Genomic DNA, 26,568 nt, shown 5'->3' with positions numbered 1-26,568 from the left:
TACTCCTGTAAACAGCTACAGTCTTCGAAACCCATAGGGGACAGTGATAAGTCAGCACTGACTCGATGGCAGTGAGCCTGGCTTTCGGTTACCCTGGTTGCCATGAAGTCACCCTGGTGATCCCACATGTGTTCAGAAGAAAACTGTACTCCACAGTAACAGCATTTCCACTCGTGGGTCATTCAGAAGTGGATTACCAGACTGGCAGGGGTGACACTGGATGGATTAAAATCTCCCTAGATTAGCAGCTGAACATGTTAACCATTTCATAACCAGCAATATCAACTCCCATTTTTCAGTCCATTTCTGAAATCATTTCAGTTGTTTCCATCCCCATTGGCACGGTCCTAACTCTGCAGTAATCGTCGTGCTGGAAGAACATTGAAAGAGAATGCTTCTAAGAAAGACACGTCTTTTCATTGGCATACATGGTGCTCCACGTAAATCCAGTGTAAAGCGCCTTTGCAAGGCTTTGCATGATCTTTAACATAGCTCTGCACAGCTTGCCAATCCATCTCTCAGCCCTCTTCATCTTAAATTCTTGTTGCATCCAATCTGAAATATTTTACTTACTCAGCCAAATGGAAACATGCCCTAAGGTTAAGAGTTTTAGCAAAACCTACCAAGTGGATAAAAGAAGGAGGAGATTGCTAGTAGCCTTACTACGAATGCCTAAGTGGAGGGACCCATAGCATCTCTACAGGGCCGAGCAGCAGAGCAGAACCTGCCCGGGTGGGTTTCCGAGCCTGTCAATCGTTGTGGCCTCAGAAGCGTCATGGTTTCTCCCAGAATGACTGGTGGTGTTGAACGAGCAGCCCAGAGCGTGGGCCACGTCGTGGTAAGAACTGACTTTACAGGCGTGAACTCTTTGAGAGTGGAGGAATGTTAAAATGGTTAAAAAAAATGGAGAGAATCTATTGATTATTCTTTCTTTTTACTGGATCATTTCTATTTACTGCATGTACTGTAGTCAAGTCATAAGTTAATGGGACTTAATCAATTACGTTTTTATTCTTTTAGATCTCTTCCTTCTGATGTGAAATAATTTTCGCAGCCAATAATGACCTGACTTTTAAATAAATGTGCTGTTTTAATATAAATGTTATTTTCTTTTGAAATGTGATACATTTGGATGATGTACTTGTAAATAGAAATATAAGAATATTAAAGAAATGGAAGATCATATGCCTTATCAAGTCTTGTGAGCAAATATATGTAGAAAAATATAGTACTGAATTCAATTTGTGTGGAATTTTGTTTGAAAAATCACATTGTTCTTGAAAGTAGAGGTTATTGAAATTGTAGCTATTTTGAGTCTCAATTAATGGATTAAAGAATTCTCCATTTCACTTTGCTTGTGAATACAGACTTGAATAAACAAATATTGATTAAAGTCCTCTTTTGCAGAAAACAGAAATTATGAAAATGATTATTTTGAGTAGCAATATTTTCTGCTTCATTTGGTGAAAATTATTTGAGAAGAAACATATCATTAATTGCTTTTTAGCTCAATGTTGCACAACTGTGTTGGAAATAAGTTTAAATTTCATTATTTTTCTTCCAAGGTTAATAGAATTTTAGTATTAAATATATGAGGGAAAAATAAAGTAAAATATATTGTTACTATGAGGTTCTAGTTCGTACGTACATGGGTTTATTCTAAACAAAGTGTATGTAAATATGTCTTTCTTATCTGTGAAGAGTCTCAGATAATGTCCCTTAGTAATACACTTGTCTTAGTCTCATTGGAGTAGCATAAAATATAACAAAAGATCTGATCACAATTATGAATCTTGAGGGGATCTGCTGGGCTAGTTCCATTCGAGACAGAGAATTCCGATCAGAAAATTAGACAAACGTTGGGGGAATTCAGAGGAGGGATTCTAAAGGCTACCACTTCCCCATCAGTTCTGTTGTATTGCGGTGACCAGTGCTTTGCTGAGATGAGGTAAACTCTGTCATTAGCATATCACATGCCAGCAGGGTCACCCCAAGTGAAAAATGTCTGCAGAGCTTCCAGAATAAGAAATGACTGAAAAAGAATAGGCTGTCACTTCTGAGAAATTAGCCATTGAAAACTTACTGATAGCATTGGAGCATTGACAGATTCTGAAAACCTGATTATGAACATAACATTGTCAGAGGTAGTGCCAGAGGATGCGCCCCTCAGGGGAGAGGCACTCAAAGAATGACAGAGACAGAGCTGCCATCTCAAAATAGAGTGGACTGTCATTCGTGGATGGAGCCTGCATGAGTAAAGCCATCAGGACCTTCATTTGCTGATGGGTCTACTCATAATCAGAAGAAACACCTACAAATATCAATTAATAATCAGATGTTATCCGAATCTAGGAAAAAGGAAAGTGGTCCAAAATGAAATGGAAGGCATAAGGAGCAACATCCTAGGTGTTGGAGGGCTAAAATGGACTGTTATTGGCCATTTTGGGTTAGAAAATCATGTGCTTTACTAAGCCAGGGATGACTCTATCAAGAGGCATGGCATTGCATTTCAGTGTGAGAAAGGACAACTCAAGGTTCATCTGGCAGTATAATGCAGTCTGCCACAGAATGCGCTATCTATGTGCATACTAATACAACTCCTGTTCAAATTTATGCACCAACCATAGTGATGAAGAAGTTGAAGAGTTCTGTCAACGTCTTCAGTCTGAAATTGATGGAACATTAATTATTGGCAATTGTAATACAAAAGTTGGACACAAACAGGAAGGAACAGTAGTTGAAATATATGGTCTTGGCGTTGGAAACAAAGCTGGGGATCGCATGGCAGAATTTTGCAGCCTATGATGACTTCATCACAGATACCTTTTTTACAAAAACCGTAAAAGCAGCTATACACAGCAGCTTTTCCCCACGGAATGCAGGGACATCAAGTTGATTACATCTGCGCAAGAGACACTAGTGAAGCTCAAAAGTCACTAAAGTGAGGTGAGAGGACAAGTTCTCATATGTAAGTTCAGGTTGAATCTGAAGAAATGAAAACAAGTCTAGAGCCAATATATGACCTTGTATAGATCCGACCTGAATTCCAAGTAAATCGGAAGAACAGATTTGAACACACTGAACACTAATGGGAGAAGAACTGATAATCCGTAAGAAAACATCAGGAATATTATACATGAAGCAAAAAGTCATTTAAAGACAAGAATGAAAGAAAATACCAAAGTTGAGGTCAGAAGGTTTTTTAATAAGACTTGTTAGTAGATGTCCCACAAAATCATATTTACTATGCCTTTTCATATAAATAAGTAAATATAAACATACACATTTAAAGTTACATGCTATAGTGGAACATTTTACTCAATGAAGTGACTTTCAGCCCTGCAAACTACTGAAATTGAGACAGTTTGTAATTTTTTAGACCATTTCTGGTGTGGTTATCATAGTATGAAAACATGGAAGAACAGTCCTATGAAGCAAAGGGAATGAAGCCAAATGTGTGCCATCTTGTGGTCACAGAGTCCTGATTACAGCCGAAATTGATTGAGTGGAAGTATCTTTAGGGCAAACAGCCCCCTCAAAAGCCAAGTACAGCACCCTGTCACGACCTACTCATTCCATGTGGTTGTAAAACACGTAATACAACTTAGCGTCACGGGTGGGTGGGTGGACATTGAGTTGGTCGTCTAAATATAATTTCTCTTGGAGTGTAGTATTTTTGTGTGTTCAGCTGTTAACCTACTAAGGGTAAGGTTTTATGGGAATATACCCAAGGGCAGTGGGTTTTGTTTTCGGTGGAATATATTTCCTCTTAGGTTTGTGACTATGGTGGTTGTATTTACTATAAAATAAAGAGAATATAGGAGAGTGTGTATTCAAATCAAAAGGTAAATAAAAATGCAACCCTATAGTACACGCCTCCAGGGAATGGTGAGTTTTATGGTGAACTTTACAGCTGGCCGTCAGCTTCAATTGGTTGTCATTTCAGAATGCAGGTCCTCGGTTGCTAGATCTTCCCTTTTCCCAGAAGAAGTTGGAAATCTTGCTTTGAATATGAAATATAATTCTAATAGGCTGTTTTTTATTTGAGTCTTCACCCCAACTTAAATAATATTGGAGTCACATTTGATGTAGGACCTTTATTCAAACTTCTGTTTCAAATTTGACCTTGAATTTCTTGCTCTCATTTTTTCCAGAAGCAAAGAAAGCTATAGGCATCTTTCAGGAATATTGTTAAGAGTGGAAAATAGTTCATAAATCAAAGTGTATACCTTGAGGATTATTTTTACTACGCAACAGATGCATTTAAGATACTAAGAATAACAAAATTATGGCTAGACTCTTCTTAGTTCCATTCCCCCCCTCCCCACCCCTCTACCTCCTCCTGCTTCCACTCCCCACCTCTGTACCCATGTTCAGTTTGGTACTTCTGTGCGCTACCCAGTAACAGGATCACATAACATAACAACTTTCTGCTCATATTGGATAGAACTTTCTAGTGTTTATAATTATTCTTGAGATCCATATAGAATTTACATTCGTGACTTACATTACTTCAGTGTGTCTTTCCTACAGCTTTCTGTTTGGCAGATTTGAGTTCTTTAAAAAATCTAGCCCTACATTACAGTTTTCAATTACAGGGAGAGTAGATCACTTGAGAGCACTTAACCTTCACCACATCTGTACTCATTTGCACAGAGGAAGTGAATAGACAGAAAAGGGAAGAATGGGTGTGATGCAAAATGCCTTTGAATTGGCCTAGAAAGGAGGAGAGTCCAAGTGAAATGAAAGGAGCTACGAATAGCTGCATGGCCTAGTTCTTCTCTCAAGCCTCCTCTGTTCTTTATCTTGAACATTTAAGTACAAAGGCAAGCCACAGGCCTTTCAGATACCTACCAAGTGTGGGAGACCCATTGACTTTCTGACCTACTGTTTTCTCACCCCTCCCTGATGTAGCTGTCCTGGTCTCTTTACGCTTCCTCAGTTGCATCATGTACGATCCCTGTTATAGCCTGTACTGCTATGTTCCTTCTGTCTCCAATGATATTGTCTTCATAGACAGCCACTTACTCTTATTCTGCTACTGATCTTTGCCCCCAAAGTCATTATCTTAGCAGAGGCGAGGCAATGACTTAGAGGCCACATGGGACTACAGAAGGGCGGAGAATCCAACTCCATCTCTGCCCAAGGGTGATTCTTATGAGGGAGAGGGCAGACATTCCTTCATCCTCCAGCTTCCTTTCTCTGCTTTTAATGCCAATGAGCCCTGGTGTCATCGTGGTTGTACATGGGCTACTACCCACAGTCAGCAGTTTGAAGACGCCGGCCTCTCTGCGGGAGGAAGGGAGGCTGTCTCCTCCTTTGAATAATTAGTCTCAGAAACCCACAGAGCAGTTCTACTCGGCGTGGAACATCGCTGCGCGTGCGTCAGAATCTACTGGATGGCAATGGGTTATAGTGAATCCCTCTCGCAGCCTCTATTTTCCTGCGGGGCTCTAATCCTTTGCATGGCCACGTGGAGTTCACAGGTAATCATCACAGTTTATTAGAGTAGCCAACAGGCTACAAAGTGTTAAGGAGATAGTTCTTTAGTCTGCAGCACCTCTTAGCATCACTGGCAGCACATCGCTTGATCCTAGGCCTCTTGATGTCTGCCCTTCTTGGGCAGGTGTTACCACGTTCCTTTAACGCTCACAGGGCACACTATTTTGCAAGCCAACTTCCTTCCCCAAGGCACTCAGCTTTATTTGTTCTGTGGGTCAAAAACGCTCTATCTCATGGTCTCTGCTCCTTCTGCTTCTCCATGCCATGGCCCTGGGGTTTTGGGTTTCTATACCCAGTGGAATGACAAAGTTGACTAATGAATCCCATCATACACCCATTAGAATGCTCCCAGACAGCTATTTAGTGTGAGTTACAAAGCCTAGGGATAGAAGAGCCTTACCAAGCAGTATATTTTCACTGAAGATGTCTATTGTGATCAACCTCTTGAGAATTGTATTTACCCCTTCTTTTAGACTACAATCCTCACCCTATTAGTCTTCTTTCTTTTTTTCCATGTAGGACTGATTTTCTTGTCACGTGATGTATTATTTGCTTCTTATTTATTATAATATTCCCTCTGCTATATTAGTATGTACCTCAGAATAGAGATTTTTATTTGTTTTATTGACCAATGCACTTGACACATTAAAAGAGCAAAGCATATATAGTAAGAATACCTATAATGTTATCTTGATTGCATGATTTATTATTTCTCTTATCTTGGATTAGTTATTTATGATCTTTGAGCTTCAGTTAACATCATCTTTAAAATGGGAATAATATTACTAATGTTAAATGGATTGTTTTCCTTGTAAACTTATAATGTTTTTAATTCTCTCCCTTTTAACATATAATTATTTACTTCTGCAACTAATTCAACATATATCTAAATTTGGAGTTGCTTATTTTTGTTGTTGTTCACTTGATTGATTTACTTTTTAGCATATGAACACCAAATGGGAAAGTTGTAGCTTTGTTATTCAGAATTTTATTTTCAACTCTGAACAGGTAGGTGCGTGGGAAATACACTGTGGAAATATTTCTATTATAAAATAGTTCTATTTTAGCTAACAAAAGCCATGAAGTCCATGTGGCCTAATGATAGTGAGTTTATTTTAATCAATTATTCCAATACAAAGAGTCTTATTGTTGTTGTCACCATAAAATCATCATCTTATCATTTGGCTTCTCTAAGCAACTAGCAAGCGAATGACCATCTTCTTGTGTGCCTGCCTTACCTTAGAAATCTAGTGAAACAACACAGAAAGCAGATTTTTCTGACCTAAAGATTTTGTTACAGGTCTCTAAGTTGGCTGGTGTTTTAGTCAAGCATGGCGTCAAGAAGGGTGACACTGTGGTTATCTACATGCCCATGATCCCACAGGCCATGTACACCATGCTGGCATGTGCAAGGGTAGGAGCCATCCACAGTCTCATATTTGGAGGATTTGCATCGAAAGAACTAAGTAGCCGCATAGATCATGCAAAGGTAGGTCTTTTATTGGGAGCAACTGAAGTAGTTGCAGCCACAATGCTAGTTGGTGTCCAGTGGACTTCTACTCCAAGCTACCTTCTGTAAAAGAACAAAATGCCACTCCACCGGGTGCCCTGGTGTCACCAGAGGACAGCACAGTTGTCTGTGGAGGAATCATCTGGCTGAGATTTCTTCTTGTGACATCTTGCTTTTACAAATGAAACAAAAATAACAACACCAACAAACTCATTGCCATCGAGGCAATGCTGATTCCTAGGAACCCCTCTGTGAGGTTCGGAGGCTGTAACTATTTCCTGGAGTAGAAATTCACTCTTTCTCATGAGGAGCTTCTGGCAGCTTTGAATTACCAATCATGTGATCACAGCCCAGCATCTAACCACGACACAACCAGAGTTCGTTGCTTTTCAACGGATATTTAAAAATTTCATTTTATTTAGCATCTACCTGTCACTAAAATAAGTATTTTATGACATGACTAGTATCTTTCTAGGTGCTCTAAAGAATTAAAACATAATAGAGCTTGCATGCCTTTCAAGATAACTTGCTATAGCATATACTATAGGAACAAATAGTATATAGATAAGGTAATAACATTTAATCTAGTCACTCAATGTATATTTATGAAGTGTTGACTATGTACCTGACACCTGTTTGGCACTCGATGTTGACACTCAGTAAAGAATGAATTACCCTTGTCAAATCAGTGAGACCTATGACTAGTTTTGTAATCTATATTTTAGTTGTATAGCATAGTAATTAGTGGGGAACTGAAATAGCAAACTTATAAGACTGCTGTGAGATATTATTGAGATATTAAGATTAACACAGCAGATAGACTGACACATCTCTCAAAAAAGCAAAACAAAAATGAAAAAATCTTGCTGTCATCGAGTTGATTCTGATTCGTAGTGACCTATAGGACACATCGCTATTCTTATTCTATAAATTTACATCAGGGATTAACAATTTTTTTCTGTGAAAGATCAAACACATAAAAAAATAATAATTTATAAATTATCAAGGGTTCATGATAGAGGGAAGGTGGGGAAGGGAGGGATAAAAAGAGGATCTGATACCAAGGGCTGAAGTAGAAAGAAAATACTTTGAAAATGATGATGGCAACATATGTACAAATGTGCTTGACAAAATAGCTGTATGTATGGATTGTGATAAGAGCTGTAAGAGTCCCCAATAAAAAAATTTTTAAAAGACCAACAAGAAATATTTTGAGTTTTACAAGTGACAGTGTCCCAATCAGAATGACTCATCTCTGTTTTGCAAGCACAGAAGTAGTCGTAGGAAGTACATAAACAAACCAACCAAACTTGAAGTTGTGTAGTCAATGTAGACTCATGGGAGACCCTATAGGACAGAGGCACCGCCCCTCTGGGGTCCAGAGGCTTTACGGGACCAGAAAGCCTCAACTTTCTTCCGTGGAGCAGCTGTGTGTTCAGATGGCTGTCCTTGTCATTATCCCCGCTCGCAACCCACTACACCGCCCGGACTCCGTACACAGACCCTAAGCTGTGTCCCACCCCCGCCCCCTAACAACTGTCTACAAACAGCCTGTGGGCCATATTGGGCTTGCAGATCGAAGCTCCCATCGTTCGCATTTACAGGTGGAAGCACTTAATTTTTGTTGAGTGGTCACTGAAGGAAATGAGATTGGTGGTTGTGAGACTGATACTATGAAAGAGTACAGGTCGAAGGTATGAGTCGGAGATCACAAATAAGGTAGTTTCAAATTCGTTTGGAAGGATGGACCATGGCATGACTGAGGAAAACAGAGAGGGCGATTGTGCTGGCTGTTTTGCCTCAGGTGGAGTCTATGGCCAAAATATTTGAGGGTTAAGATTTACCAAAACTTTCTAAACTTGTAAGGTTTACGGCCCGCTTTTCAGAAAAACAAACAGAAACGCTCTGTGGCAATGAACATTTTTCACACCCTCTCCCTTCTTAATCCCGGGTGAAGGGTGAGCATGGGGTTTTGGAGCCCCTCCCCTGCACCGCTGAATTATTCCAGCGCCACCCGCCTCCAGGGTCTGATAGCGCCTGGAAAAGGACGTCATGCTCGGTAAAGTAGAGGCGCAGGGAAAAGACCTTGACCCGATGGACTGATGCAATGGTTGTGACAATGTGCTCCAACATAGCAATCGTGAAGATGGTGCAGGACCAGGCAGAGTTTTCAGGGGAAATCATTATGTATCCCCTTTAGCTCCTTTTTGTTTCCCAATCTTAAAAAAAAAAAGTGCACCCACTTTGTAAATTTAGCGTATGATGTAGTTAAGACTACACTGACACAGTTAAATTCCAAGACCTTCCGTTCTTTACCAAACAAACCAAACTCACTGCATGAGTCAATGTGGGCTCCCAGTGGGTTAACCGTGTGGTGTCCGAGACAGGACTCTGTGCAGTCGTGGAGAGCCTGGTCTTTCTCCCGCAGAGCAGCCGGTGCTTTCTCACTGCTGACAGCGCGGAGCCCACCCCAGCCGGCAACCACGGCATCACCAGGGCTCCGATCAGTGTTTTAGGCTTGGGCCTGAAAAGCAGCCGGTAATAATACTTTCAGAAAGGTCTTGTACTTGCTGGAGTTTATGTTGAAAAATAAACAGCATATTTCTACTTTATATCTTTGAAGTCGGTTTTCCTGTTAAGGAATTCTGGTGGAGTTGTTGTATGGTCAGCATCTGTCCCTCAAACCCACCCGACATGCCTCAGGAGGAATCTGAGTCTGCTCCTGTCCAGATGACAGCGCTGCAAACCCTCCTGAAGGCTGCCCCAAGTTAGCATGGGTCCAAGGCAGCGAGGGTTTCTTTGTTTTGTACTTACTCAGACCTGAGGGTGTGGCAAACAGGGAATCAAGCCTGAGAGAGGAAATGATAAATGGATCCAAGCTTGGCCTTGGGGCATCTACTGAGCAGTGGGGAAGGTGAACATACACTTTGAATCCAGTTGGCTATCTGAGACATGGTACAAATGAAGCAAAGAAAGGACTTGATCCAATCTGGGGTTCTGTAGGCTTGGGGATACCTTCTCTGAGGGTAACACTGCAGCAGGTTTTGAAGAATTGCTAGACAGTTGTCAGGGGCAGAAGAACTTAGTACCACATGTGTTGCAATGCAGAGCCCTGGCGAGGTAGTGGTTACCCATTGGATTACTTATTAAGGTCAGAGGTTTGAAACTCTCCCTTGCTCCTCGGGACAAAGATGAGGCATTCGATTCCTATAAGAAGTTGAAGTCTGGGAAGCCCACCGGAGAAGTTCGAGCCTGCTCCACAGTCACCACGAGTCAGAATTGACTCCATGGCAGCAATGGTTTCTTTAAGTTTGCTGTTGTAATGACAAGTGAAAGAGTAGATTTGGGGGGATTGTAAATTTTTTTTGGGGGGGATTGTAAATTTTAATCCTTTGAAAGCTTTTAAAAGATATAAATATAAAATTACAAAGGCAATATTTAGTAAAATGAATGTGGACTTAGACTAAAACAAAAGTATTTTCAGGAATTTTATTAGATGAGGCTTTTTCTATGTTTGTAGAGGTTTACAGTTCAAGGAACCTACAAGGCCAGTTCTGCTCTGCCCTGTAGGCTTTCTGTGAGTACATTTCACTAGGTCAGCGGTTCTCAACCTGTGGTTCGAAACCCCTTTGGGGGTCGAACGACCCTTTCACAGGGGTTACTCGATTCATAAGCATAGCAAAATACCAGTTATGAAGTAGCAAGGAAAATAGTTTTATGGTTGGGGGGTCACCACCACATGAGGAGCTGCATTAAAGGGTCACGGCCTGAGGGAGGTTGAGAACCACTGCCCTAGTTCATGGTAAACTCATCTGTCCTCATGAATTCTTTGCAAGATATTTTTGTATAGCTCATATTCATGAAGCAAATACATCACTAAAGGTAACTTTAGAGATTAAGTAAGGTTTATGGGGAAAAAACTTAGCTATATAGCCTCTAAATAGGGATTCTTACTTTTCAGAGCCTTTATTTAATGGAGAACAGCAATATGAAAAGATCTCTTTCGAAATGTGCAACTGCCAGCCTGAAACTGAAGCATTGTGACTACTTCAATTAGGAGCACGACTGTTGATTTTTGCTCTCGTTTATGTATTTGTATATATGCATTTCTTTGTAGCCCAAGTTGGTTGTCACAGCGTCGTTTGGCATTGAGCCTGGAAGAAGGGTAGAATACATACCACTTCTAGAGGAAGCGCTGCGGAGAGGACAACACCAACCGGACAAAATCCTCATCTATAACCGTCCAAACATGGTAAACTGCTCTTATGTTTATTGCAATATGCTGAGGATGGATCTAGTTTTCATTGTTTTACACTTGACTTAAAATATGTTTCATAAATGTCATAATTATGCTCCTCCCCTCAAAAAACTCAGATATGATTTATACTTCGTGTCTTTATTAAAAACCTGGCATAAAATAAAAGATTAAAACAGAGAAGCTTGTGTAATACTTATGAATTTGGGCTTCTATGTACAGTGCCATGATGATGAGTATCATTTATTAATTTAAATAATAATGAATAGGGACTGTGCACCATTGATTTTTAATGTACTCAACTATCTGTGAGTTAGGTGATTTATGACTAGTATGATTTCTAGCAGGCTAATGGCAAAGACATGAAGTGGCCAAAAGTTACACAGCCAATAAGGACCAGAATCATGATTTGACTGGATCTAGGGTGTACACTTAATTCCTCTGTTATTCCTGACGCTAGGTGAAATGTAATTCATTTGCATGCAAAAACGTCTTAACAATTTTAGAAAAAGTACTTATTTTTTTAAATAAAACTATGTTTGGGAACATTAAAAAATGAATATTCTAACTGGATAAACTATTCTCTGATCCATGAATTAAAAGGCAATACAACATATACATCGATATATTTTATGATTTTTTCCCTAATAAATTTGACTTAATGATCACCTTATTTGTACATCCAAGCAAGTCTCCAGCTACTCAGAATAGTATTAACAAGAATTTCTAACAAATAAAAATTACTTTTTGAAGAATAGGAATTACAAGGGAGCAAAGGCCATGGCACATTTTGGTGATGCTTGTAAGAGGTTGTCTGCAGAAAATACTTACAGGCCCAACGGCTGAGAACAGAGTGCTACGCATAATCCATGCCATTTTGAATACCACTCTGCAATTCCCATTCCTACGTTCCATTCTCAGGTAAAGTTTAGTCAGCTCATGAGCTGCTGCCCTCTATGGTTTTAATGTTCTTCCTGTCTCAAAGAAGGATCTAAGTTTCTTCCAGATGACCTCCAGCTTATATTTTTTAAAGGCTTTGTTGTTATTTAAACCAGAGAATGTAAAGTCAGCCAAAGAAGGCTTTCGGTAAGCAGCCATTCGAGGCAGGGCAGGAACACAAACGTAAATACTAAAGTTTGTTTATATGGATGTATGTAAGTCCATGTAGAATTATACTAAGCACTTATGTTGTGCTAGGCTAAATGATGATACTTTCAAATATCTTTCTTATTGTCACAAAACAATGAAGTAGGTGCTATTATTAGTCTCAACTTATAGATGAGAAAACAAAGTCATGATCTTAGCTAACAAACGGTGGGGCTATAATTTATATTACAATTGGACTGTCTCCCCTCCTCGTGGCCCCCTTTTGTTGACTTTATGTAAAAGAACAATGACTTCTAACGCACAAGCTATATGCTGGATCTTCTACTTGTACACATTTGACATAGATATTAATGTAGTATATTCAGATCTATTTAATTCAAGGCTCTTTCCTTTCTCATCAAAGGTAGATATTCACGAACCCCTCTACCACATAAATAGCTGATGTTCCCTTCATCCTTCTCTTCAGCCAGACTTTCCTTCTATTTTTTCCACATTCTCACTTTAGATGAAGATTTTGCATGTCTTTTGTCCTTCATATTAGATCTGCTGGGCAGACAATAATTGAGCCCAGTGGATTGGCTTTACTTTAAATTTAGCTAGATGCAAATTTCCGGGCTCAAGGTATGTTTCATTAATTGGAATTGCAATTTTTCCAGAGGTGGTAAAAACTGGCTTCCACTCCTGAGCCTCAGGCAAGCAGTGGTGGAATGAAAGACGCCTTCCATTTATCAACCTCAGACACTTCCCCAATACAGCCTGCAAGAATGCCCTGGCTAGAAAGGGGCAAGGCGCACAAGCCGTGCGCACAGGGCTAGCTAAATCTTCACTTTGAACCCGTGTTTCTTAGCCTCAACAATAGCCATTTACTGAAGTCCTCATTTCATTCAATTTGTCACCACTTCTGTCACCACTCAATTGACATTTTTCATTATGCAGTATGATTATTTTTTTCCTGGGTTACTAATTGTAACATTTAAAGTTAATAATTCAAAATGAATTGTCTTTATATGATGTCACAAAATGCACAGAAATGCAGGATTTTAAATGAACTATTTTTATTTATTCATGTGGCCCAGCTAGAGACCACTAGAGTGAGCGTCAGGTTTTACCTTGATGATGACCCTAATTCAGATGACTCTCTCTGTGTTCATTCCCACGGCTGCCACATTTGTGAAATCACATTGAAGTATTCATTTATAAATATACCCACTTAGGTGTACGACTAATTTTAGAACTGATTTGTCAGTTAGTGAAAGGGATTACTTGGATACAATGAATGGTTATATAAACGAATTATAAACGGCGAATCTTTCTAAAATTTCTTTTGCTTAAGCTAACATACACAACAATGTAGATTTCCAGATGTGTTAGACCAGCTTCTGATCTCAAGTGTAATTAATCTTTCCAGAAAACGCATACAGTTACTGCATCCCAACTGCACTTAAATGTCTGGAACTCCCCAAGGGAGGACCTTTATCATAAACTACATCTCGACTTTTCACTTACCTGTCTTATTTCCTTGCCTCCATCTTTTTTGTTTATTTGTTTTCTTTTAAGGTTTTTCTGAATTCTTGTAAGCTGAGTAATCTATTTTACTCAGAACTCCATAATCACAAAAATTTCCTGTGTAGAGATTAGTTTTTTGAACAACAAAATGATCTATGTGGAGGGAAATTTGCACAGCATTTTTTATATCCTCCATACTCTTAGCAATTTTCAAAATTGCTCTTTTATCTTTGAAGAGACAAAAGTAGATTTTCCCTCACTCTTAAAGATTATTTAATATGATTTATTTGGAAGAGGACTTGTGAGGTGTTTCTTGGCATTTTATTGTGAAGATGGCTTTTCTAAATAAAATAAATAGGTAATGAAAATAGCAATTGTCTTATAAAGTTATTAGTGTACCACATTTATGGAAACATGAACCTCTAACTTATGCTCTGTTGACGAAAACTTGACAAAAACTGCTTCAGAAATAAACATTGTTTTTTCAATTCAGTTGACACCAATATAAAAATATTGAAGGTTTTAATGAGCATTTACCTCAAGTGATGAGTGTCGGAGTTTCATTATAAAATGTTTAATGTCCTATAATTCCCTGACATTCAGTCCAGTGCTCGGATTTATACAGATAGAAGCACCCTTTTCATGGCATCTTTCTGTATTTTGGGTTTTGCAGGAGATGGTTCCTTTGGCTTCAGGTCGTGACCTTGATTGGGATGAAGAGATGGCCAAAGCACAGTCTCATGACTGTGTCCCTGTTCTTTCTGAACATCCTCTGTACATTCTTTACACATCTGGAACTACAGGGCTGCCCAAGGTAGCTAATCTCTTAAGGTTAAATCTCTTTCAGGAATATTTCTTTTTCACTGACAATAGTTGCTTGCTGACTGAAAACATTTATAAATTATATTGTGAATTTTAGACTGTTACCGTCTATCTTAAACATTTCTTTACCTCTAAACATAGAGAAAATATTTAATATATTTAATGTAAAATGCTTAACTCTTATTCCAAAATCTTTAGTTAGCTACAAAAGGCGATTGTTTTAGTAAACTACTAAACTTGGCGAGTAGTTGGTTTAATGGAAATTTATCAACATGTATTTTAAATATATTTTTTAATTTGAGGTATAGTATATATAGAGTGTGGAATTCATTTTTATCTGGGGGAATTCAATTCTTTGTTATTAAAAAAATACATTTGAAAATTGACCTAGACAGTGTGAACAACTAGCAGTTTCTCCAGAGTGTTCAACTACTTTATTTATAGCATAAATGGCATTCAAGAGTTTTTAAAATCTGTTTACCAGGAGAGGTGTTTTCATAAAACAAAGTTAAAAGCATCAGTATTCATGAATGTGTCAAATACCAAACAAATGGTTTCTCTGCATGGTGTCGGGAGTAATTCTGTTTATTCCGATAGCTTCATGAAAGCTTATAGTTTCTTCTGTCCCATTCATCTTGATTAGAGAATTCCGTTTTCACTCCATCATAGTGATGGAATGGGCATTCAAAGTTACTCGTGTCTCTTAGGACAGTGGCCTCATTATTGAGATTTGATCTCTAAATCAAGTATTCTGAAAATATAACTGGTTAAAACTCTTAAAATAATGGCTCCATTAGATTATATATTTGTGCAGATAAATTATTACACTACATAAAACTTGATTATGGAAAGGAAAACACTTGGTAGGGATGTTTCTTCTCCCTGAGAACAGAAATTACGTTACATTATATGATGCGTTGTAGATACTATTTGGTGCTGAATTAGTTTTAGTTGCCTAAGTAAATAAATGGCTACGTGTGGACATTTTTTCATCGTGAAATCATAGCCTTATGATGTTTCTCTACAGCTTTGCTATTTGAAAATTAAATATTCAAGGCCTTAACATTTTCTCATTAAGCAGTTCAAGTGATATGCTGGGTAGAGTTTCTATCCTCCAGTTTTGTTTTGTTTTTCTTGCTGCATCCTTCAGTCATTGATTGACCTCATGGAATCCAACTGAATAACTAGCTATAAAGTACTTATATAGGAGGCCTGAAAGAACTTAGTCCCTAACATTAAGTACCAGCATGAAAGAAATTCGTGACCCTGAAAATGTAGAAAAGCCTAACCAAAACAACAATAACTAAAAACATTTTAGCTGTTTTAAAGCCTGAAGAACTCTAATAAAAAAATTACACCACTTCAAACATTTAAATGTCTGAAAATCATTGTGACCTAGATTGGGACCTGCATGAGAGGGACAAAAGGAGACCTTGCCAGAAACACAGAACTGACTCAGCCATAACAGTAGAAATAAAATAGAGGTAATATGCAAAACATTAAATCTAAAAATTAGTGATTCCACATAAGGAAGGATCCTACCTATTTTCTTGTATGGATTCGTGTCAGTGTTCAAGCTTAAGGTCATTGGATGCTGCCACCATCCTTGTTTTCTTCTAAGTGTCTCATTATTCAAATAATTTATTTAAATAGTAAGTACACTGGAGGGTCTCTCTATTCGCATTCGATTCAGTTCAATATATTATATCCACAAGGGTAAGACATCTACTGCCCTGACTGTGTTCCTTCAGATATATTTTTTTGTTTCTAAAATTCAAACAACATTTAAAAGAAATTTGATTTGGGTCTCCTAAGGCTGCCCATGTTGCTATTTTGATGCAATATAAATGCGGTGTGTAAAACTCTTCAGGGAAGGGTTAGAGAGATGGAAACACAACCTTCAGAAGTGTATTGACCTGCATGGTGGATATGTCAAGAAAAAAAAGTGTCACATTTTGATTTGTTTGTTTGCTTGTTTAATAAATGTTTTATGAGTTTGTAGCAATACTTACATTTATTCATTTTTATTTTGTAAAAACATTTATTTCCCCCCAACCTTTTTTATTGGCAAGTAATTTACATGTCAGTAATTAAATAGTTCAAAAATCCAAGGACATCAAGGAGAATTGTATAATCAACCCCACATTAATCAATTCCTTTTTAAAAGACCATTCTCCTTCCCATGGTTGAATCGCCTCCAAAAGGAGTTATGCGATCACCATCAATTCTAGTGTTTCTTCCGCTCTCCTCCCTCCTCCCATTTTCACCATTTACTCCCGAGAGCCCCTTACCCTCCCCATCATCCATCCCAAGCCCCTGTATTCCCTATGATTATGGAAGAAATTGCATAATTATTTTAGACCTGATTGAATTATGGAATGATATGACATGTGTAGTGGCTTCCAAGTGATTGCAACAACAACAACAACAACAACAACAAAAGAAGTAGAAGAAGAAAAAAAGGCAAAAAAATCCAAGAATGGGTTTTAGGCTTGGATTAAATCCTCGCTCCAACTTAAGAGGAATTAGTTCTTACCTCCTCGCCCTGCTCCATCCCCACCTTCATGGGACAATCACTGAAGATAAGGGTTCTGCAGCAAAGTGTGGTGAAGAAACCAGACGATGCCTGGCAATCTATCGGAATAGTGTCTGAGGTCTTAAATGCTTGTATTCAAACAGCCAGTCTAGGTGAGGAGTCAAACATGGAAGAAGCACATTAGCTGTGTGATCCAGAGACAATTGCAACATTTGGCTGTGGTGAGGGGAAAAGCATACGAGTGAAAACTATGAACGCCTGCTGATTTGTGGAGGCTACAGGGGATGGCAGGGGCCCCGAACCCATCTGCAGAGTATTTAGTCTGACTGAGCCAAAGGCACGAGTCTCAAGTAGGCAGAGACCTTACTATCTTACTCTGCCTTACTCTCAGGCAGAGACCATTGTAATCGTGAGTAAGCTGGATCCACCTTGACACTTGCGCAGCTGACCACCCTATGCCATATCATTCCATAATTCAATAATGTCATAAATAATTGTGCAATTTCTTTCACAATCATGCATGTTTTCTAAAACATTCTTTTCCTTCCTGGACTTTTTGACATCATCTGCCTCCAAACCCCCCACCCCTCTGCATCCCTCTTCCCTCAATCCTGTTATACTTGTCCCCCTGTAGGCTCAAAATCCCTGGGTTTCATTTACTGAAATCCAAGGCAACACATAACACAACTTCAAGAGGGCGAGCCCCAGTGGTGGTGCACCTCTGATGTACACCCGAATGTAAACAACCATAAGCAGAATACAACTGCATGGCCATCACAAAATTGCCGGGTAATACACATCTTAACACAGCATACTGGTCATTGATGTAGCAAGACCTTGTTTGTTCACCAACCAACAGTACCCTGCTCTTGCTACAGCTGTCTTCTTCTACCTCAGACACCCTATGTTTTCTGGCATAAGTACTCAAGGTACAAGTGTGTCTTGGGTAGAGTCCAGTTCACCCAGTGGAGTTCCCAGTTGGGGTCTCACTGATGCAGCCTCTGAGGGATGATGCACATGTTGAAAATCTAGGACTCCGTGTCCCAGTGTTCTGTGGCATCCCGCCTTGGTGTCCGGGATACTCCCAGATGCCCCAGGTCACTTCTGCCTCATGATGAAGCCACGAAAGTCCCTCCCCACCTAGCGACCTCAAGGGCATCTTCAGACTCTTCTCCCCACACCTGGTGGTCAGACCTTTTTTTTCAAAGCTGTGTATTTAATGTTTTAACAGAACAACCTTATCACCTTCAAAGTACTCTCCCTTACAATGAATACATTTGTGAAGTCTGCAGTTCCATTCTTGGAAACATTTTTTCAAGCTCACCTGTTTGGGTGGCTCATAGCACCTCCTTCATTTTTTTATTTACCTCTTCTGTGTAGTCAAATCACTGTCCTTTCATGTCCCTCTTCATTTTCAGAAACAAAAAGTTGCACAGAGCATGGTCAGGTGAACAAGGTGTGGAGGGCATGAAGGTATGCTGCCTTTTTGCCAAAAACTGGCTCACTGAGACGGCTGCATGAGCAGGTGCATTGTTGCGGTGGCAAACCAGCCCCCCATCTGCCACCAATCAGGCCTTCTTTGTCACACAATGCTACTCAATCTTTTCAGAGCCTCTAAATACAGAGCTTGATTACCAATCTGACCTAGTTGAATGAACTACAAATGCACTGTGAGTCAACATTTTCATCCATTTAGGAAGTTGACGGACATCCAGACTGAGGTTTGTCGTCAATCGACATTTCACCTTTTTTGAAAAGAGACAACCACTGTACATTGAAGTTTCTCCTATAGCTCTGTCCCTGGAAGCCATGTGCTCACCATCACAACAGTTTTTGTGGCATTTTTTGCATAGCAGGAGACAAAATTTCACAGCTGCACACTGAAATCTGCCATAGCAAAAAAAAATGATGTTCAAGCTAATCTACTTTTATGAAAAAATTCAGTGTGACCAGAGAGAACCTTCCCAGGCGACGGCACTGCGTGCATTAACTCAGAGTGAGTGGCTCCAGGGCTCACCTAGTGGGGAAAATGAGCATAACAGAAAATCTGCTACGCCCCAGTGCAATTCCTTTTTGTTTTTGTACTCCCTCATGTGTTCACCCTGACTCGATCATTCCCTCTCCCCTCTCCTGCACTGCCCTTCCCTTCAGTAAGCCGCATCCCTCTGACAGGGCTGCTCCCTCTGCAGGGACCTCACCACATAGCCACCTGACTACCACTCAGCAGACAGCATCCCCCAAGCAGTACTTTTAATATACTACCTTAGGCTGGGTTGTCTACTGAAGGAAGGAAGACCAGTGACTCTTTTATATATATGAATTTATAGAGATTCATATCAAGAAAATGGTTCCGAAGGCTGTTGAAGTAGGCAAGTTCAAATCCAGGCAGGTTCTAAGTCCCCCGGACAAGTGCTAGGTGGCTTTTCCTGATTTGAATAGCCGTGGGGACTGGTGATTGGCAGGAAAACCATAGGCTGCTGTCTGCAAGGTCAGCAGGCTAGGCTAGCAGCTGGAGAGGTGATGAATCTAAGGTTGGCAAGGCAGATGACAGGGGCCATAGGCTGTGTGGCAGGCTGTTGAGTCAAATCCAGGTTGAAAAGGCAGATGCAAGGCCAGGCTCAGCAAAAAAGTAAGCAAGCTTTTATATAGCGCCCACTTATACAGGAAGGAAGCCACATCTCTGAGGAAACTTGCTTGTACACTTACGTTATCCCATTGTGGAGACGTAGAACTGATTGACAGTGAGTACATTATGTCAATGCAGATAATAGTGGAACACTAGGTGTTAACTACCAAACCACTGACTATTCTGGCCTACCCAGGTTGGCATCATATCTTACTGTTAATTTACCCTGTTACCCAGTGGTAACTCACTGTGTGCTATAAGAGATACAAAAATGGGTAACAGTCTATTAAAGTTGAAATCTCTGAGTATGTGTAAAACAAGATAGACCATGATCCTTGCTATAAAGGGGCAATGTGAATTCTCTCTCCTTTAAGAAAAACCATGGGATTGGATTTTGCCTGAGGGATTAAATTCCATTATTTCAGCAAATAATACTGAATGCAAAATATGTGTTTGGATGTCTTTTATTGCTGGAATACAGGTCATAACAAATAAAATATATGTTGTTGGCCAGTCATTTCTGACTTACATGGACTCCCATGTATGTAGAGTGGAACTGATCCTCAGATTTTAAGCCTGTGACATGTGAGAAACAGATTATCTGGTCTCTTTTCAGGGACTCTCTGGGTGTGTTTAAACTGCGGACTGTTTATGGTAGTCAAGTGTTATATATGGGTAATGTTTTGGTCTGCTAGCCACAAGGTCAGCAGTTTGAAACCATCAGTCGCTCCACGGGAGAGGGTTCTTTTACTCCCCTAAAGAGTTGCAGTCTGTATTACACAGCCACAGTGGTCAAAACTGTGTGGTCACGGTCTAGCGACAGATATTCAGACCAATGGAAAAGAGCTGAAGACCCAGAAATAAAAACATCAGCATACAGACAACTGATTTTTTATAAGGGCCCCAAAAACATCCAATGAGAAGCGGATGACCTTTTCAACAAGTGGTGCTGAGAAAAATGGATATCTACCTGCAGAAAAATGAAGCAAGACCCTTACCTCACTCCATGCACTAGTAAACTAAAGGTGGACCACAGACCTTGAGGTAAAACCCCAAACTAGTAGAGCCACTTATGAGGGAATTGGGACAAACCCGAGAACCTTGGCAAAGGGAATAAATAGGCAAAGGGGATTGGAAATAGGGAAGGATACAAATACAGAGGAGTCACAATTAGAACGTGGGATATACTGAAGAGAAGTCACCTGTGTACATTGAAAGAATTCACCAAGAGAGCAATAAGAGAACCAACAGATGAGGAAAACATCTTTAGCAATGGCACATTACACAAAGGCCTTATTACTAAAATCGACAATACTTTACAAGCTTACAATAAGAAAAAAACTCACTGCCCACTGAGGAGGTGAGCAAAGGACCCGAATAGAAGTTTCACAGGGGCAGAAATATGAATGGTGAATAAACATACGAGAAAATGTTCCTGATCAGTAGCCACAAGAGAAATGCAAATTAAAACAACTATGAGATACCACCTGACACCCTCAAAGATAGCCCAAATCAAAAACTCAGAAAGTAACAAGTGTTGGAAAGGCTGTGGTGAGATAGGAACTCTTGTCCACGGCTAGTGGACCTGTAGGTATGTACAGCCATTATGGAAATCCATTTGGCGATACTTAAAACAGATGGAGATTGAGCTACCATATGACCCAGCAATCCCCCTACTGGACATAACCCCAGAAAGTCAAGAAAAAAACCACGGCCAGACATCTGGTCTCCAATATTCATCGCAGCACAGTTCACAATCGCAAGGAGTTGGAAACAACCCAAATTTCCAACAACAGAAGAATGGATCCAAAAACTGTGGTACATACATACAACGGAGTACTACGCATCCTTAAAAAGCTGTGATGGATGCATGAAGCACATTTCCACATGGGAAAAGCTGGAGGAAATGATGCTAAGTGAAATAAGCACAAAAGGACAAGTACAACATGAGCCCACTGAGGCAAGTTTAAAAAATGGGGCATAAGGGAAAGCTACTATATACATATATCCCTGGGGTGAGGTCCAGCAACTATGGCAGGGGCCAAACCCAATCCAGGGATACATCCGGCAGCCAACTAAATAAGAGGGGGAAAGAAAGAGAAAAAGAGACGTGGGTAGGAGGGGATTAGGGCACAAACCCACCCAAGGGGAAGTTATTGTTTATATCTCTTCAGGAGAGGGAGAGAGACCAGGCTTCAACCCAGTGCACCAGGACATGAATACAACAAGGAACCAATAGAGAGGTCTGCGGTGCTGGCCCCAACCCCAACTATGTGGACCTGCCCCCCTCCCATTCAGAAGAATGCACTTAAGAGGACATGGGGAGAGGGGCACGTTGGAGTAGAGCACACAGGAGAAACACAAATGGATGGAGAGGGAGGCGAGTATATCCTGGCCCACTAAGCCCTGTAGATGATGTTCCCGCTCGCAGCAGACAACTTACAGGGAGGACCGTAGGGCCGGCCCCACCACAGGACCTCCCTCACTGAACCATGGCGCTGCGGGGACAGCGCTGGAGACACGGTGCAGGAATAGTGCACGGTCTGCCCCTTCACGCTGGGGCGAGGCCCTGAGGGCATGCAGCAGAGCAGTAGGGGGAGCAGACTGATGAAACCCCCAGGAACAACAAAAATAGACTTTGGAGACAGACTGTGGCAACCAATCAGACTCCCCTGGAAAATACTTGTAAAGGTCAACAAACAGCCCTTGAACTATTTATAGGCTTTTCCATTCCTGTCAGTGGCTTTCTTTTTGTTATCGTTATTTTGTTTGTTGTTATTGTTTTGTTGGTTTTGACTTCGTTATTTTATTTGACTTTGCCAGGTTTTCGCACTTATTAATGTATCTGCATGTCTATCTAGATAAAATAGGCGGGATAAATGATTTGGAGTTGAAAAGAATGGGACCAATGGTTCCGGAGCGGATATGGGAGAAGGGGAGATGGGAGAAAGGAAGGGGGTTTGTAATCCACCCAGTCACAAGGGAACAAGCGAACAAGGAAGGTCGTAGGATGCCTACTGGGTCTTTTTTTGTTTTTAATCTTTTTATTAGGGGCTCATACAACTCTTATCATGATCCATACATACATCAATTGTGTAAAGCCTATTTGTACATTCATTGCCCTCATCATTCTCAAAACATTTGCTCTCCACTTAAGCCCCTGGCATCAGGTCCTCATTTTTTCCCTCCCTTCCCCCTCCCCCCTCCCTCATGAACCCTTGATAACTTATAAATTATTTTGTCATATCTTGCCCTGTCCACCCACTGTGCCTTTCACCCACTTTTCTGTTGTTTGTCCCCCAGGGAAGAGGTCACATGCTGATCCTTGAAATTGGTTCCCCCTTTCCAACCCACCCACCCTATTCCCTCCCAGTATCGTCACTCACACCACTGGTCCTGAGGGAATCATCCACCCTGGATTCTCTGTGTTTCCAGTTCCCATTTGTACCAGTGTACATCCTCTGGTCTAGCCAGACTTGCAAGGTAGGATTGGGAAAAAGCTACTGTATAAAAGCATTCCTGGAGTGAGGGCCAGGTACTATGGCAAGGAGCAGACCAAATACAGGGATACACATGGTAGATAACTAAAAAGGAGGTGGGGAAATAAAATAATAATATTAAAGAAATGGCTATCGGGGACACAGGGCACTATCCCACCCAAGGGGAGGGTATTGTTTATATCTCCATAGGGAAGGAGGGATCAGACTTCAACATAGTGCTCCAACATGTGAATTCAACATGACAGCATGGAGTAGGGAACCAGTAGAGAGGTCTGGGGGGGGCGGCCCCAACCCCAACTGCTAAGTGGACACCTGCCTCTTCCCCCAGAAGAATTTATTTCAAGGGATGGCATTGAATCTTCAGCTCCGGGAGAGGGACATATCTGATCAGAATACATGGGAGCGGATGAAGGGGGAGGAGGAGAGAGTGGAGCACATCTGGCCCACGAGGCCATGAGGATGATGTTCTCAATTAGAGCAGCCAGTTGACAGAGAGGACCACATGACCAGCCCCACTATGAGACATAATGCCCTTCACTGACCCATAGCCCTATAGGGGACAACACCAGAGACACAGTATGGGAATTGGATAAGCTTTGCAAAGCAGAACATACTGAATGGAAAAATAAGTTATCTCACAAGATAGCTCAGAAATATGTACCTCTCCATTTTAGTGTACTTCAAAAGTTCCATTTTTTGGCATCATGTTATACATAGAAAATACTGTCTTTTGCCATTTATCTTATTCTCCTATATGCATCTGGGTATTTTTGTACCTCAGGTCTTAGGATGTATTCCATACTCTTCTGAATCAATGATAGCTCTAACCTTAAAATTGGTCATAGTCAATTTCAGATTGTTTGTTGAATGCTTTCTTACTTCGTGAGTTAGTCATTTAATTAGACTGCTCTTTACACACGAAATTCTAATTTCATTATTAAGCTATCTGATCAGGATTAATAGTAACTATAATTTTATTGTTTACTATTTATTTATTTATTTATTTATTTTTCATATAACTTCCCCCCCTGGGAGATGGGCAACAGAAAATTGGGTGAAGGGAGACGCCGCGCAGTGTAAGATAAGAGAAAATAATAATGTATAAATTATTAAGGGTTCATGAGGGAAGAGGAGCAGGGTGAGAGGGGGAGAGGGGAAAGGGGAAATTAGCTGATTCCAGGAACCCAAGCGGAAAGCAAATTTTGAGAATGATGAAGGCAACGAATGTATAAGTGTGCTTTACACAATTGGTATATGTATGGATTGTGATGAGTTGTATGAGCCCCAATAAAATCGTAACTATAATTTTAAAATTAAGATGACTAGAATAGAGTGCAGGTTAACATATATCCATCAATGAAACATTTTAATATAAATTTCATGTTGTATGTCTTGTTTTCTTGATCTTTGAACTTCATGCCATGAGCCGATTAAGCTAGTCTGTTTAAAAATTATAGTTTCTTTTTTTAAAAATTATAGTTTCTTGTGGACACATTTGAAATCATCTTTTGTAGATCTATTTAGGGCATATTTGCATTTCCACATCCACAAAGCTTAAGTGTTGTCAGATCGCTGTGTGACAAGTTAATCTGCTTTCTGCTGCAAATATCCCATCAAGCACAGCGGAACTGTTTTAAATACATTTCTGTTTTGTTCTTGGATTTACCATTAGTTTTGGGTGCCTGCATCCATGATAGTTATAAGCATCAGATTATAGAGGAATCCCTCATCTGGTGGAGGTGCTTTTGGTGAGAGTGGAAGATTTAATGAGTTATGTATTTTTTGTCCTAGCTTGATATTATGGAAGAACAGTAATAACCAAAAAACAATAGGAAAGGAAGAAAGACTAGTACAATGATAAAAGACAACAAGAGAAAAAGATAAATGATTTCAAAAGGAACTGATTGAAAGGAAAGCTTGACAGGAAGGGAGTTGATGATACCTTTTGTCCTCCTGTAAGTGCACAACCTATATAACATTGCTTCTACTGGGAGGTGCATATTCTCTGCTAAAGGGGTGAGGGGAAAGGAGAAAAACCACTTATCTGTGGTACTGTTCTTGCCGTTAAAATGCTGACCAAGCTTCACCTTTGCCCCTATTTCACAGTTGTTTAGATCAACAAAAAATTATACAGCTGCAAGAGCATTCTTTACAAAAGCACTCTGAGCGCTATCTGAAAACCTGAAGCAAGTTTTTTATGTTTGATGAAATATCTCAAATGGAAATAATTCATTTCTTCACACATGATTCACTGAGGTGCCACATTTCAAGGTTTTTCTTGAACAGAAGAGAATATTTTTATGAAGAAATGTATTGTTCATACATGCATGTTTTCACACAATTGTTTGTTCATTCAGTTAACCAGTCACTTGATGTATTAAAGCCTATTCTCTACTAAACTAGAGATATAGTAGCATTTTCCTTACATCACTGAAAGTTGTGGGGAAGTGTGTTAGTCTGGGAAGCCTAGAGAAACAAATCCATGGACACACATATGTTTATAAGAAAGAAATTTATATACAAGAGCAATTGAACATTGAGAAACCATCCCAGCCCAGTCCCGATCAAGTCCAATATTAGCCCATATGTCCGATATAAATCTATAAAGCCCTCTTCAGACCCACGAAACACATGCAATGACGCTGAAAGTAGAAGATCATAGGCCAGTGTGTAGAAAGTCCTTGGATCCAGTGCCATTGGAAACATCTCAGTGCTGGCAGGGGTCTCTGCATCAGGGTAGGTCCATAGGTCTTGTCAGCTCCTATGTCTCCCAGGGTGTGAGCAGAGAATCTCCTAACTAAGGAGGAAATCCAAGACTTCCCACACAGAAGCCTCATTGTCTGACCAGCATGAGCTGACCATCACACAAGTACTCAAAGACTGCAAACAGGACACTTCTGGGACACTGCGCTTGATGAATAGTTCAAGTTCTGAGTGCAGAAGAAACACTGAACTTAAACACAACAGATCTAATTGTCCTATGGGGACTGGGGGACCCTAAGGCTATGACCCTTGGTTATTCAGCAGGAACTGAAGTCTAGAGAAAGAAAACATCATCTGTAGGATCTCTGTAAGAACACATATTTGTTGATGGGCTGGGTTTTAAAAAGCATAGGAACCATAACTCCTCTATCCAGGACTCTTCATTTTCCATACAGAAAGTCTGCATTTCCCTTCAGATAACCCTCAGAAATAGGACCGGCC

The 26,568-nt window shown here is 40.2% G+C and overlaps 1 protein-coding gene across 2 annotated transcripts in view; it reads left to right on the top strand.

The window, feature by feature from the left end:
• ACSS3 (acyl-CoA synthetase short chain family member 3) overlaps positions 1–26,568 on the top strand; it is a 179,087-nt gene that overhangs the window by 48,123 nt on the left and 104,396 nt on the right. For both annotated transcript variants that reach the window (XM_075551224.1, XM_075551223.1), the window contains exons 3-5: positions 6,803–6,991; positions 11,130–11,264; positions 14,554–14,694. In XM_075551224.1, coding sequence (XP_075407339.1) covers positions 6,803–6,991; positions 11,130–11,264; positions 14,554–14,694 — 465 coding nt within the window. The remainder of the gene's footprint in view (positions 1–6,802; positions 6,992–11,129; positions 11,265–14,553; positions 14,695–26,568) is intronic.

Source organism: Tenrec ecaudatus, chromosome 6, assembly GCF_050624435.1.
Source record: "Tenrec ecaudatus isolate mTenEca1 chromosome 6, mTenEca1.hap1, whole genome shotgun sequence".
Lineage (NCBI taxonomy): Eukaryota > Metazoa > Chordata > Mammalia > Afrosoricida > Tenrecidae > Tenrec > Tenrec ecaudatus.
Note: the sequence above shows the minus strand (reverse complement) of the source record. Positions and strands in the feature narration are given on the sequence as shown.